Raw genomic sequence first — 9,978 nt, 5'->3', positions numbered from 1 at the left:
ATCATTCCCACCCCTCCATACACAGGGTAGACAGGGATGGGCAACTTGGACATTGGCTACTCAAAATGGGGGCCGGGAGGGGGGGCTACAAAGGCACGAAGTGACTGGCTTACAAGCTTTCAAGAGGGAGCCTAGATCCAGAGGGTGTGGAGGAAGGTAGACTCTCCAGTGAGTAGTATACAATCTGTCTAGGCAGGGCTGATAAAAGGAGACGGGGATAGGTCTCTTGTGATACAATAGTGAATAACTGTTACCAGGGCTGATTGTGAGGGTTGGAAATATAAAGGTAGACATTTTGTAGCAAAAGGAGGGGAGTGATTGACTTTGCAGTCCAGGAGTTGAGGTCCCTGGGACCATCAAGGGAGAAGAGCAGAGTGTGGGACCTTACCCAGAGAAACAGTGATGCCAGAGATGGAGCGGCTGGGGATTCTAGACCCAGGGAGGGAGAGGGGCTGTGTGCTAACGACTGAGGGGCAGGCTTTTGGGGTGTACCCTTTGGCTGTTAGATGATGCATGGAGGGGATTGTAATCATGACAATGAAATGATATACGATAGGATGAATGTAAAGTTAATGTTCTCCCATGTAAACGATCACATAATTTACAATAAAAACTTTTTTAAAAAGGAAAGACAAACATTTCTCTTTGAGAAATAGAAAAATAAAAAGGGGGGGGGGTCATAGCATGGAAAACCCTATGGAGCACACTTGGGGATTCATCTTGAATTGGAAATATCAACTTGACAGCAATTTAACCACAGTTATAGTAAAACAGTTTAAATTACTTAAAGTTTCATATGAAAGAGAGAAGAGAGTTTGAAAAGTGCAGAGAATCCTAGCTGCCATTCCATATGCGTCACCTGAGGAGCCTTGGCCTGAGTGCTAGTGAAATGACCCGGTTCTGCCCTGGGATAGCAGGTGGTTCTGCAGAAATCACTGCCCAGAAGACTGTAATGCAGGTGCCTATCGGCAGACCCACCCCAAACTTCAGACTTGTGAACCTGACATTAAGGGAGTTTGATGGCTTGAGCAAACCAAACTAATACACACACAAAACCCCTCACAAACTTCTGCTGTTAAGTCGATTCTGACTTGGGGTAACTCTTGTGTTACAGAGTAGAACTGAGGTCCAGAGGGTTTTCTTGGCTGTGATCGTTTGAAAGCAGATTGCTCAGTCTTTCTTCTGAGGCTCCACTGGGCTCAAACTGTCAACCTTTCAATCATCAGGCTTTTCTTCTGAGGCACTTCTGGGTGAGTTCAAACTGCCAGCCTTTTGGTTAGTAGCCAGTGGCTCAGCAGAGTATTAAAAAGTAAGTTAAAACCAAAGGCCATGGCACTGTAACAGGAATTTTCTGAAAAACTGGGAAAAGCATGTGAGGTTCAGTGCCTTTGAGAACGCCCATTGTTGGACTCACAACCATTCTGCCGTTGTTTGTCATATGATGGGGAGAAAGAACATTACAGGTATCTGCACACTGTACCCATCAAATTGATGGGGAATCTCACCTTGGTTGGGAATGGGTTGTCATGCTAAAATGGAGTCTCTACATGAGCTTGTTAACCCTGTGAGCTTGAGACCACACCTGCTTGCTAAGGAGCTGACATTTGCTAAAATGGTGGATGTAGGGTGACATCCCTGGGTGGTACAAATAGTTCATACTTTTGGCTGCTAACTGAAAGGTCAGAGGTTTGAAGCTCCCCAGAGGTACCTCAGAAGAAAGCCCTGCCCATCTAGTTCTAAAACCTCAGCCATTGAAAACCCTACAGAGCTCAATTCTACTCTGACATACACATGGAACTGTCATGAGTTGGGGTTGACTTGACGACAGATGCAAAGACCAACTCTGTTAGCTGTGCTTGAACCTGGGTCCCTCTACTCACTGTGGCTGACTGCTTTGAGCCCATAAATTCCCACATAGATTAAGTGGTCTGACTAACTTTTTACTGCAAGAGCTTCAAGACTTAGATTGATTTCCACAAGCCTTTAGCTACATAGTTTATGACTCTAGCAGATTCCTTTCAAGAAGCACCCCAGATTCGAATTCTCCCTCAACAGTGAGTCACTTTCACACCCCTGAGCCCCTACACCCACACAGGGGGGAATAGTGCACGGGGGCAGGTGTGTGTGTGAGGAGGGGGTTGGCTCCACTGGGAGGCAAGAATGGCTGGCAGAATGCAAACTCGGGATAAGGGACTTGTCGTTTTTACTGTAAGTGCCTGAGTCCAGCTTAAATCTTTTATGCCAAGAATGTATGTATGTTCTTATTCTGTAATGAAAAATTAAACTTAAAAGTCAAATTAAGAAAGAAAATGAGCCAAGGGTAAACACAAACAAGGGACGGTCTCTTGGAGTAGTCTCAGAAAGAGAGAGGAGAATCAGGGTCAGCCCAGAGCTGGTTCCTGTGAGGTGGGGGTCAGACATACTGCCACTCTGTCAATTCGTCACTGTTTCTGACACCCATCGTCCTTCCCAGGGCACTCTCTACTTCTGGGTTTGATTAAGTCACTGCAGTAACCACACAGAACTCACGGATCAAACTCCTGACTATGCGGTCTGCTGGGGATGTACAATTCAGGATCAAGATCAACTTGGAAGTAACAAACTACAACTCAGAAGGCAGGATACAGTTTATCAATCAGGATATCTTTCAACCAGGGTGACTCGCAGCTCCTCCTCAGCTGTGCCTAAAGGCAGGCCCTTATCTTCCAGCTGCCCCTCTCTCTTGCTGTCAGCTTCTGCTCTGCGCAGGCCAAGCATCACAGCACTTGAGCTCTGGTGACCAGTGTCTGGAGTCCGCTCACTCCATCAGCAAGCCTCCTGCCCGAAGGTGCTCAGCTTTCTCACTCCATGGTCTGCCAACACACTGCAGCTGTCTGCAGATCTCAATCCAGGGGCCTTGGGTCCAAAGGACATGCTCCACTCTGGGCACTTCTTGATGGCAGATGGCCTCCCTCAACCTCTGTGGGACTGACCTTTACATTCAATTTTAAGGCCTCCCAGACAGACCACAAACTGACCAGTTCCCTCGGTAGACCAAATCATTCAATATACAGTAATTAACCAATTCCTGCAGGGTCACTTAATCCTACTAGATGGTTTTAAACACCCTACTTGCATAGTATATTGAGCAATCCCTTGCAAGATTATGGCCCTAGCCAATCATTTTTGGCAGAATGATATCTCCAAGACCAGAAAGGCCATATGTAAGACACCCCCATCACAGGGCACCTGCACTGCTGCTGGGAGGCATCAGAGTGACTCAGAGTTTGCTTTTATGGAGGGAGGGTCCTGGGTCCTGGACTGACCACTGACCTCTGCCCCTCACTCGCTGTGACCTTCTACAGGCTGCTTATTCCAGGGAAGCTCTGGTCTCCTCATTAGCAAAATGGGCCGCTCTCAGATGGAGGCAGCAGTTTCAAGAATTTAACACAGTGCCAAGCACTTTGAGAGGCACTCAGTGAGCCCAGCTACTATTGTTACCAAGAGCCTTCCAATATAAAGTGTGTTGACAAATCAATAAAGAAAAATGGAGGACTACCTCAACAGAAAATCTACCACAACACAAGCTTGAGAGAGCCACAACGAATAATTACATAGCCAATATGGTGGTGGTGGTGGTTATGTGCTATGGAGTCGGTTCCAACTCATGGAGACTTTGTACAGGGTTTCCGAGGCTGTAAATCTTTATGGGAGCAGAAAGCCTCATCTATCTCCCAAGGAACAGCCAGTAGTTTCGAACTGCTGACCTTGCGATTCGCAGCCCGATTCGTAACCACTACGCTACCAGAGCTCCTTACATAGCCAATATAGTTCATCCTTATTACGCATTTCAGAAAGGCAAAAGGAAATAATACTATTTTCACCAGGCCTCTGCATGGCAGGGGATAGAGAGGAGGCTGTGGCAGCAAGAGGCAGCGCTGCACTCCCATGCACCCATCACCACACTCTTTGCCATGCCAATCTTTTCTCTTTGGATCTTGATGTCCCCCTCTGTAAAATGGGGATGACAGTCCAACCCTGGCTGTGGGAACATAAGGAAGGTGCTCAGTCAGAACTGGGCCCACAGTCCATTTTCAACAAGCATCAGGCCTATCTGCCATGTACTGAGTTGGACAGATAACCTTACAGAGAGCACCCAGCTCCCAGGAGATCTACCTTCCTGGGTGACACCCGTGCTGCCCTCACCAACCTAACTCAGAAATTAGGACACTCACCTTACAGGCTGTCAATAGACAGCTGTTGTTGTTAAGTGCCACCGAGTCTGTCTGACTCATAGTGACCCTGTATAGGGTTTCCGAGGAGCAGCTGGTGCATCTGAACTGCTGACCTTGGGGTTCACAGTTCAGTACTGATCCTACAGTGCCACACCAGGAGTCCAAGCACAGTAGACAGCTGGGACCACATATACAACCACTTTTGCTATGTCCCCCCTCCCCTTTGTCCCTTGCCCACCTCTCTGTTGCACCAGCTCTGTGGTGCCCTCAGGGGGCTCAGGGACCACTGGAAGCATACTCCTGCTGAGCCTTCTGCTGAGTTTAGAGGCCCAGCCCAGGTGGTCGTTTCCCCCTACCTGAAGGATGTCATGTTCTGGCTCTTGGGGTCCATCTGCAGACACTCTGGGCACCGTCTTCACGATGTTGCTTAGATCAACCCCTGACGGGAAGTTAGGGGAGACAAAACAAGGGCTCATCACTACCAGAGTCACACCCCATGTTCCCCAGCTGGGATCCCTGCTCCAGGAACCTGTGGGGAGTTGTCCCAGCTCTGTGTCTACATGGGTGTAGCAGGCCCTCCACACTGGGACAGCCAAGCAGAGAGGCAGCGAGGCCGTCACTTATCGAGGTCGGCTGACCACAGCTCAGGGAGAGAGGGTGACCCCTGGCCTCCCTCGGACCTTTGGCACTAGCTACCCCCTCTAGTCCCACTTCTCCAGAACACCCACTGGAAGTCTCCCCGTGCCCGAAGCCTTCTAGTGGTCCTCTAACACCTCTCCAGAGCCTCTGTCTCCTCTGTACCCAGGAGGCCAGTCTCTGACTTCTCGGGCTCTACTGCTGCCTTTTCTCCCTCAGGCTTCTGAGTTTGGCTAGTAGGGGAGCCAAATGCAAAGTCAAAGGGCAGAGGACCAGGTGTCCTCTCCCAACTTCCAGCTGCAGGGCCAGCCTGGACTGTCCCGTACAGATCTGGGGGCCTGCACCTGTTGGGGGGATCCTCACTTAGAGCTCCAGCTCCCTGCAGGTCTCAGGTAGGCATTGGCTCCCTGCCCCCTGCCCCTTACGGTTCCTGCCGTTGGTTTCCCAACCCTGACCACACCTACTGTAAATAGCTCCCCATTTAAGTGTCTGCCATGACCCTGTTTGAGCACCCTGTCTCCTGTAGACCATAGACTGACATCGCCCTTTGGCCCGGGTGTGCTGGGGCTCTGAGCCAGGCTGTACCATCCTGAGAGGGGACAGTGGAAGCCTCTTCAAGGAAATACAAGTTGAAACGACGTCCCCAAATGTCTGGTGAGGCTAGGTGGGTGGTGGGAGTGGATACAGGGAACGGGTGAGGCTGAGGGCCTGTGTGTCCCCAGCTCCCACACTGGGTGCGATGGGCATGGCTAACCCAAGTTGGCCTCGACTCCCAACTCTTCCCCCAGTGACAGGAGCCTTCACCAGTGCGCACCTTGCGACTCAAACTGCTCTGTGGCCTCCTTCAAGGCCTCTTCTGGTCCCATCTCAAATTCTTCAATGTTCTCACGCACAGCTGCGTCAAAGGTCTCCTGGCTGATGCGCTTGGAGGCCATCCTCGTGCTGCCTCGAGGAGCTGCCCCTGCCAACACACGTGCCCACCTGAGAAAGCGAGGTGACAAGACATCACAGCTGAGAAGGGGTGGCCTGGGTTCCTGGAGAAAACCATTGTGGAGGCCTCCATCAGGGCCAGAGCATATGACCCTCTGGGAAAATCCTTACCACCAACATCAAAGAAAGGGAAATGTCCCAATACACCAAGGACTTCTATAAATGCAGAATCAAGCATGTAGTTTATTATGAGAAAGGAAGGTTATTAATATGCACCCTTCCCCCAACACATCCTTATAGTAAACATAAATGAATACATTTTAAAATCTATGCTACACCTATACCTATGGAAGCAGTAGCTCAAAAAAGGGAACAAGTCCTTACAGCAAGAATCATTCCCACCCTCTCCACACACAGAGTGGACGGGGATGGGCAACTTGGACATTGGCTACCCAAAATGGGGGGTAGGGAAGCTACAAAGGCAAGAAGTGATTGGCTTACAAGCTTTCAAGAGGGAACCTAGATCCAGAGGGCCTGGAGGAAGGTAGAATCTCCAGTGAGTAGTATTCAATCTGACTAGGTGGGGCTGATGCAATGAAATGCAGACGGGTCTCTTGTGATACAATAGTGAATAATTGTTATCAGGACTGATTGTGAGGGTTGGAAATGTAAATGTAGACGTTTTATAGCAAGGAGGGGCGTGATTGACTTTTCAGTCTAGGAGCGGAGGTCCCTAGGACCATCAAGGGAGAAGAGCAGAGAGCGGGACCCTACCCAGAGAAGCAGTGATGCCTGAACTGGAGCCAGAGATGATGACGTGGAGCGATGGAGCAGCTGGAGATTTTAGATCTAGAGAGGGAGAGCGACTGTGTGAAGACCTGGGGGGCACGGGGGAAGCATTGCATGGAGGGGATTGTAACCATGGCAATGAGACGATATATACGATAGAATGAATGTAAAACTAATGTTCTCCCATGTAAACTATCACATAATTCACAATAAAACATTTAAGAAACAAAAAAAATTATGCTACAAATGATAAACATGCTAGGCTGCTAACAGTAAGGTTGGTGGTTTTGAGTTCACTCAGAGATGCCGCAGAAGAAAGGCCTGGCAATCTACTTCTGAAAAATCGGCCAGTGAAAATCTTTTGGTGCTAGTTCGTCTCTAACACACATGGGGTTGCCAGAAGTCAGGGTCAATTTGACAGCAACAGGTAACTTAAGAAGCCAAAATTTAGTAAAAGGAGTGCTCTGTCCAGGGGAGGGGGGAATAGGGAAGCAAGACTCCTCTCTGAATGTATTGTTTTACAGGCTTTGAACTTGGAACTATGTAAATGCTTTGCATTATTACGAAAACGACCTAAAACAAAACCACGAACTATCCCTGAAAATTAAGCACAAGAGGAAGCCAGTGGGGGTTAAGATTCTTATGATTCAATAGTGAGTAATCGTTATCATGATGAATTGCGATTGTCACAACTGTAAAGGTAGACGTTTTGTAACATAAAGTGGGGAGTAGTTAATCTTACATTCCAGGTACAGAGGACCCTAGGACCATCAAGGGAGAAGAGCATGAGTGGAATGTAGGACCCTAACCAGAGAAGCAGCGACACCAGGGATGGAGGCAGAGATGAAGATATGGAGAGAGAGAGCAGCTGAGGACTCTAGACTCATGGAAAGAGAAAGACTGTGTGCTGGTGGCCAGGAAGCAGGTTTGCAGAATGTGCCCTTTGGTTGTTTAAATGATTATATATTCCTGAGTGTTTTGTGTATATAAACAAACAAAACAGAGGGAACAGAAGTCAATACTGTTGAATGATGATGCACGGAGGGGATTGTAATCATTGCAATGAAATGACACATGATATGATGAGTGCAAATCCAATATTCCCCCATGTAAACTATCACTCAATTCACAATAAAAGCTTTATTTAAAAAAAAAAAAGGAAGCCAGTTAATCTATACTGAAAGGAAACTTTCATGTAACCACATGGGTGAGGTGAGTCCCAAGGATGGTATGAGCTGCAAAAGTTCTTAAATTCTTTTCTGTTATGGCTGATGTTGCACTGGTGGCTTTGTGGGCTACGTGTTGGGCTGCTAACCACAAGGTCAGCAGCTCAAACCCAGCAGCTGCTTCGTGGGAGAAAGATGAGCCAATTTGCTCCTGTAAAGATTTTCTGTCCTATATAGGATTTCGATGAGTAGGAATCAACTCAATGGCAGTGGGTGGGGCTTGGGGCTATAGATGATGTTACCCTGAAACTATTATGTTGTTATGTGCCGTGGAGTCGATTCTGACTCATAGCGATCCTGTACAGGGTTTCCGAGGCTGCAAATCTTTATGGGAGCAGAAAGCCTCATCTTTCTCCCGTGCAGCAGTGATAGTTTCAAACTGCTGACCCTGAGGTTAGCAGCCCGATTTGTAACCACTACGCGACCAGAGCTCCTTTGAAGCTATTATAGATCTGAAATAAGCAGTTACCATCGAGTCACCTCCAACTCCTGGTGACCCCATGCATGTCAGAGCACTCCACAGGGTTTCACTGGCTGATGTTTCAGAAGTCAATCGCCAGGTCTTTCTTCCAAGGACTCAAATCTCCAACCAAATTTTCAGTTAACATTAACCATTTGCACTATCCAGAGACTCCAGAAAACAACAATGTTAATGTCATTAGATACTAGCATCAAGGAAAAATGATTCAAACACCATAAAGCCAAAGTAAAAGCTCAGCACTCTTGCATTTGAATTGGAAATATCATTACGAATTCATGACATATTTTCTCTTAAAAAATGAAAACTCCAATTTTCTATTAACATGAAATGAAAGTGCTGAGAGAAAATGACATCACAATTGTAATAAACACCACTGATGCCAACTGTGGTCACTAAATAGCGTTTCCTCCTGCAAGATAGGATGCAGGCTCTAGAGGTGGGCAGGACCAGCCTGGAGCATCTTGTGATATCACAAAACAAGGGAAGCTGCTAGAGACTACCAGGGTGGTGTCAAATGATGCAGGAGTGAACCCCAAGGGGCTTGTTGTTAGACAAACATGGGACAAATGAGCATTAAAAAACAACCCACTAAACATCAAAATCAAAAATCCACGCGTTAGTCCATGACAGTATTAAAACAAACAAGCCCAACTCATTGTGAAGACTGGCAAAGGAGGAATGCAGCCTGGAGGCAAATTCCCTTGTACAAGTCTGCTGAAGAGAATCAGGGACGATGAGGGAAAGTTGTGCTTTGAGAATGGATCCCAGCTGATCGTCCGGCATAGGGCAGACCTCGATAGCGACCCCCAAGGACTGCCGTTGAACTGATAAGGAAGGGGCAAGCTAATAATCTCAACATCTGATTAATCACAACACCATCTAGAAGAAAACCCAGCACACATGTCTCTGGTTGCAGATCAGACCACATTTGTGAAGTAATCCTGCTAAAACCTCAAACCTGGGTCTGATCAGCTTCGGAGCAATGCTGTCCACATATCAAGAGTAGGGAAAGTTGTATGCAGTGGGGAGAATGGATACGTGGGAATTCTCAAATTTGCTGTAAACCCAAAAGTGCTCTAAAAAGAAAATCTATTACTTAAATAAGAAAGGACAAGATAACAAATGAAAGCAACCAGAGTTTCCCAGAGGAAAGAAACTCTGTGCAAAGTTTTTGGGACCTTCATTTGCACAACTCAGAACGAGAAGAAACAGCTGCAAACATCCATTAATAATAAAACATGGAATGTATAAAGTATGAATCTAGGAAAGTTGGAAGTCAAAAATGAAATGGAATGCATAAAAATCCATATTTTAGGCATTGCTGTTGTTGTTAAGTGCCGTTGTGTTGGTTCCAACACATATGGCCACCCTGTATAAGGTTTCCAAAGAGTGGCTGGTGAGTTTAAACTGCCAACCTCGTAGTTTAAACTGACCTTGCGGTCCCAGTGCTTTATTCTACAGTGCCACACCAGAGCTCCATCCTAGGCATTAGTGAGCTATAATTGACTGGTATTGGCCATTTTGAATCAGACAATCATATGATTTATGACGGGAATGGCAAATTGAGAAGGAATGGTGTTGTTTTTGTTGCCAAAAAGAACATACCAGCTGTTCTGTGGGAGAAAGATGAGGTTTTATGCTCCTGTAAAGATTTATGGCCTCGGAAACCCTACACAGGCTCACTATGAGTTGGAACTGACTC

General features: G+C 47.1%; 1 protein-coding gene across 1 annotated transcript in view; it reads right to left on the bottom strand.

The window, feature by feature from the left end:
* Positions 1-5,785, bottom strand: part of ARMC6 (armadillo repeat containing 6) — a 70,290-nt gene extending 64,505 nt beyond the window's left edge. The window contains exons 1-2 of the mRNA XM_006876346.1: positions 5,665-5,785; positions 4,571-4,653 (exon numbers count right to left, since the gene is read on the bottom strand). Of these exons, the coding sequence (XP_006876408.1) occupies positions 4,571-4,653; positions 5,665-5,785 (204 nt within the window). The remainder of the gene's footprint in view (positions 1-4,570; positions 4,654-5,664) is intronic.
* Between the last annotated feature and the right edge of the window lie 4,193 nt (positions 5,786-9,978).

This window comes from Chrysochloris asiatica, unplaced genomic scaffold, assembly GCF_000296735.1.
Source record: "Chrysochloris asiatica unplaced genomic scaffold, ChrAsi1.0 scaffold00374, whole genome shotgun sequence".
NCBI lineage: Eukaryota > Metazoa > Chordata > Mammalia > Afrosoricida > Chrysochloridae > Chrysochloris > Chrysochloris asiatica.
Note: the sequence above shows the minus strand (reverse complement) of the source record. Positions and strands in the feature narration are given on the sequence as shown.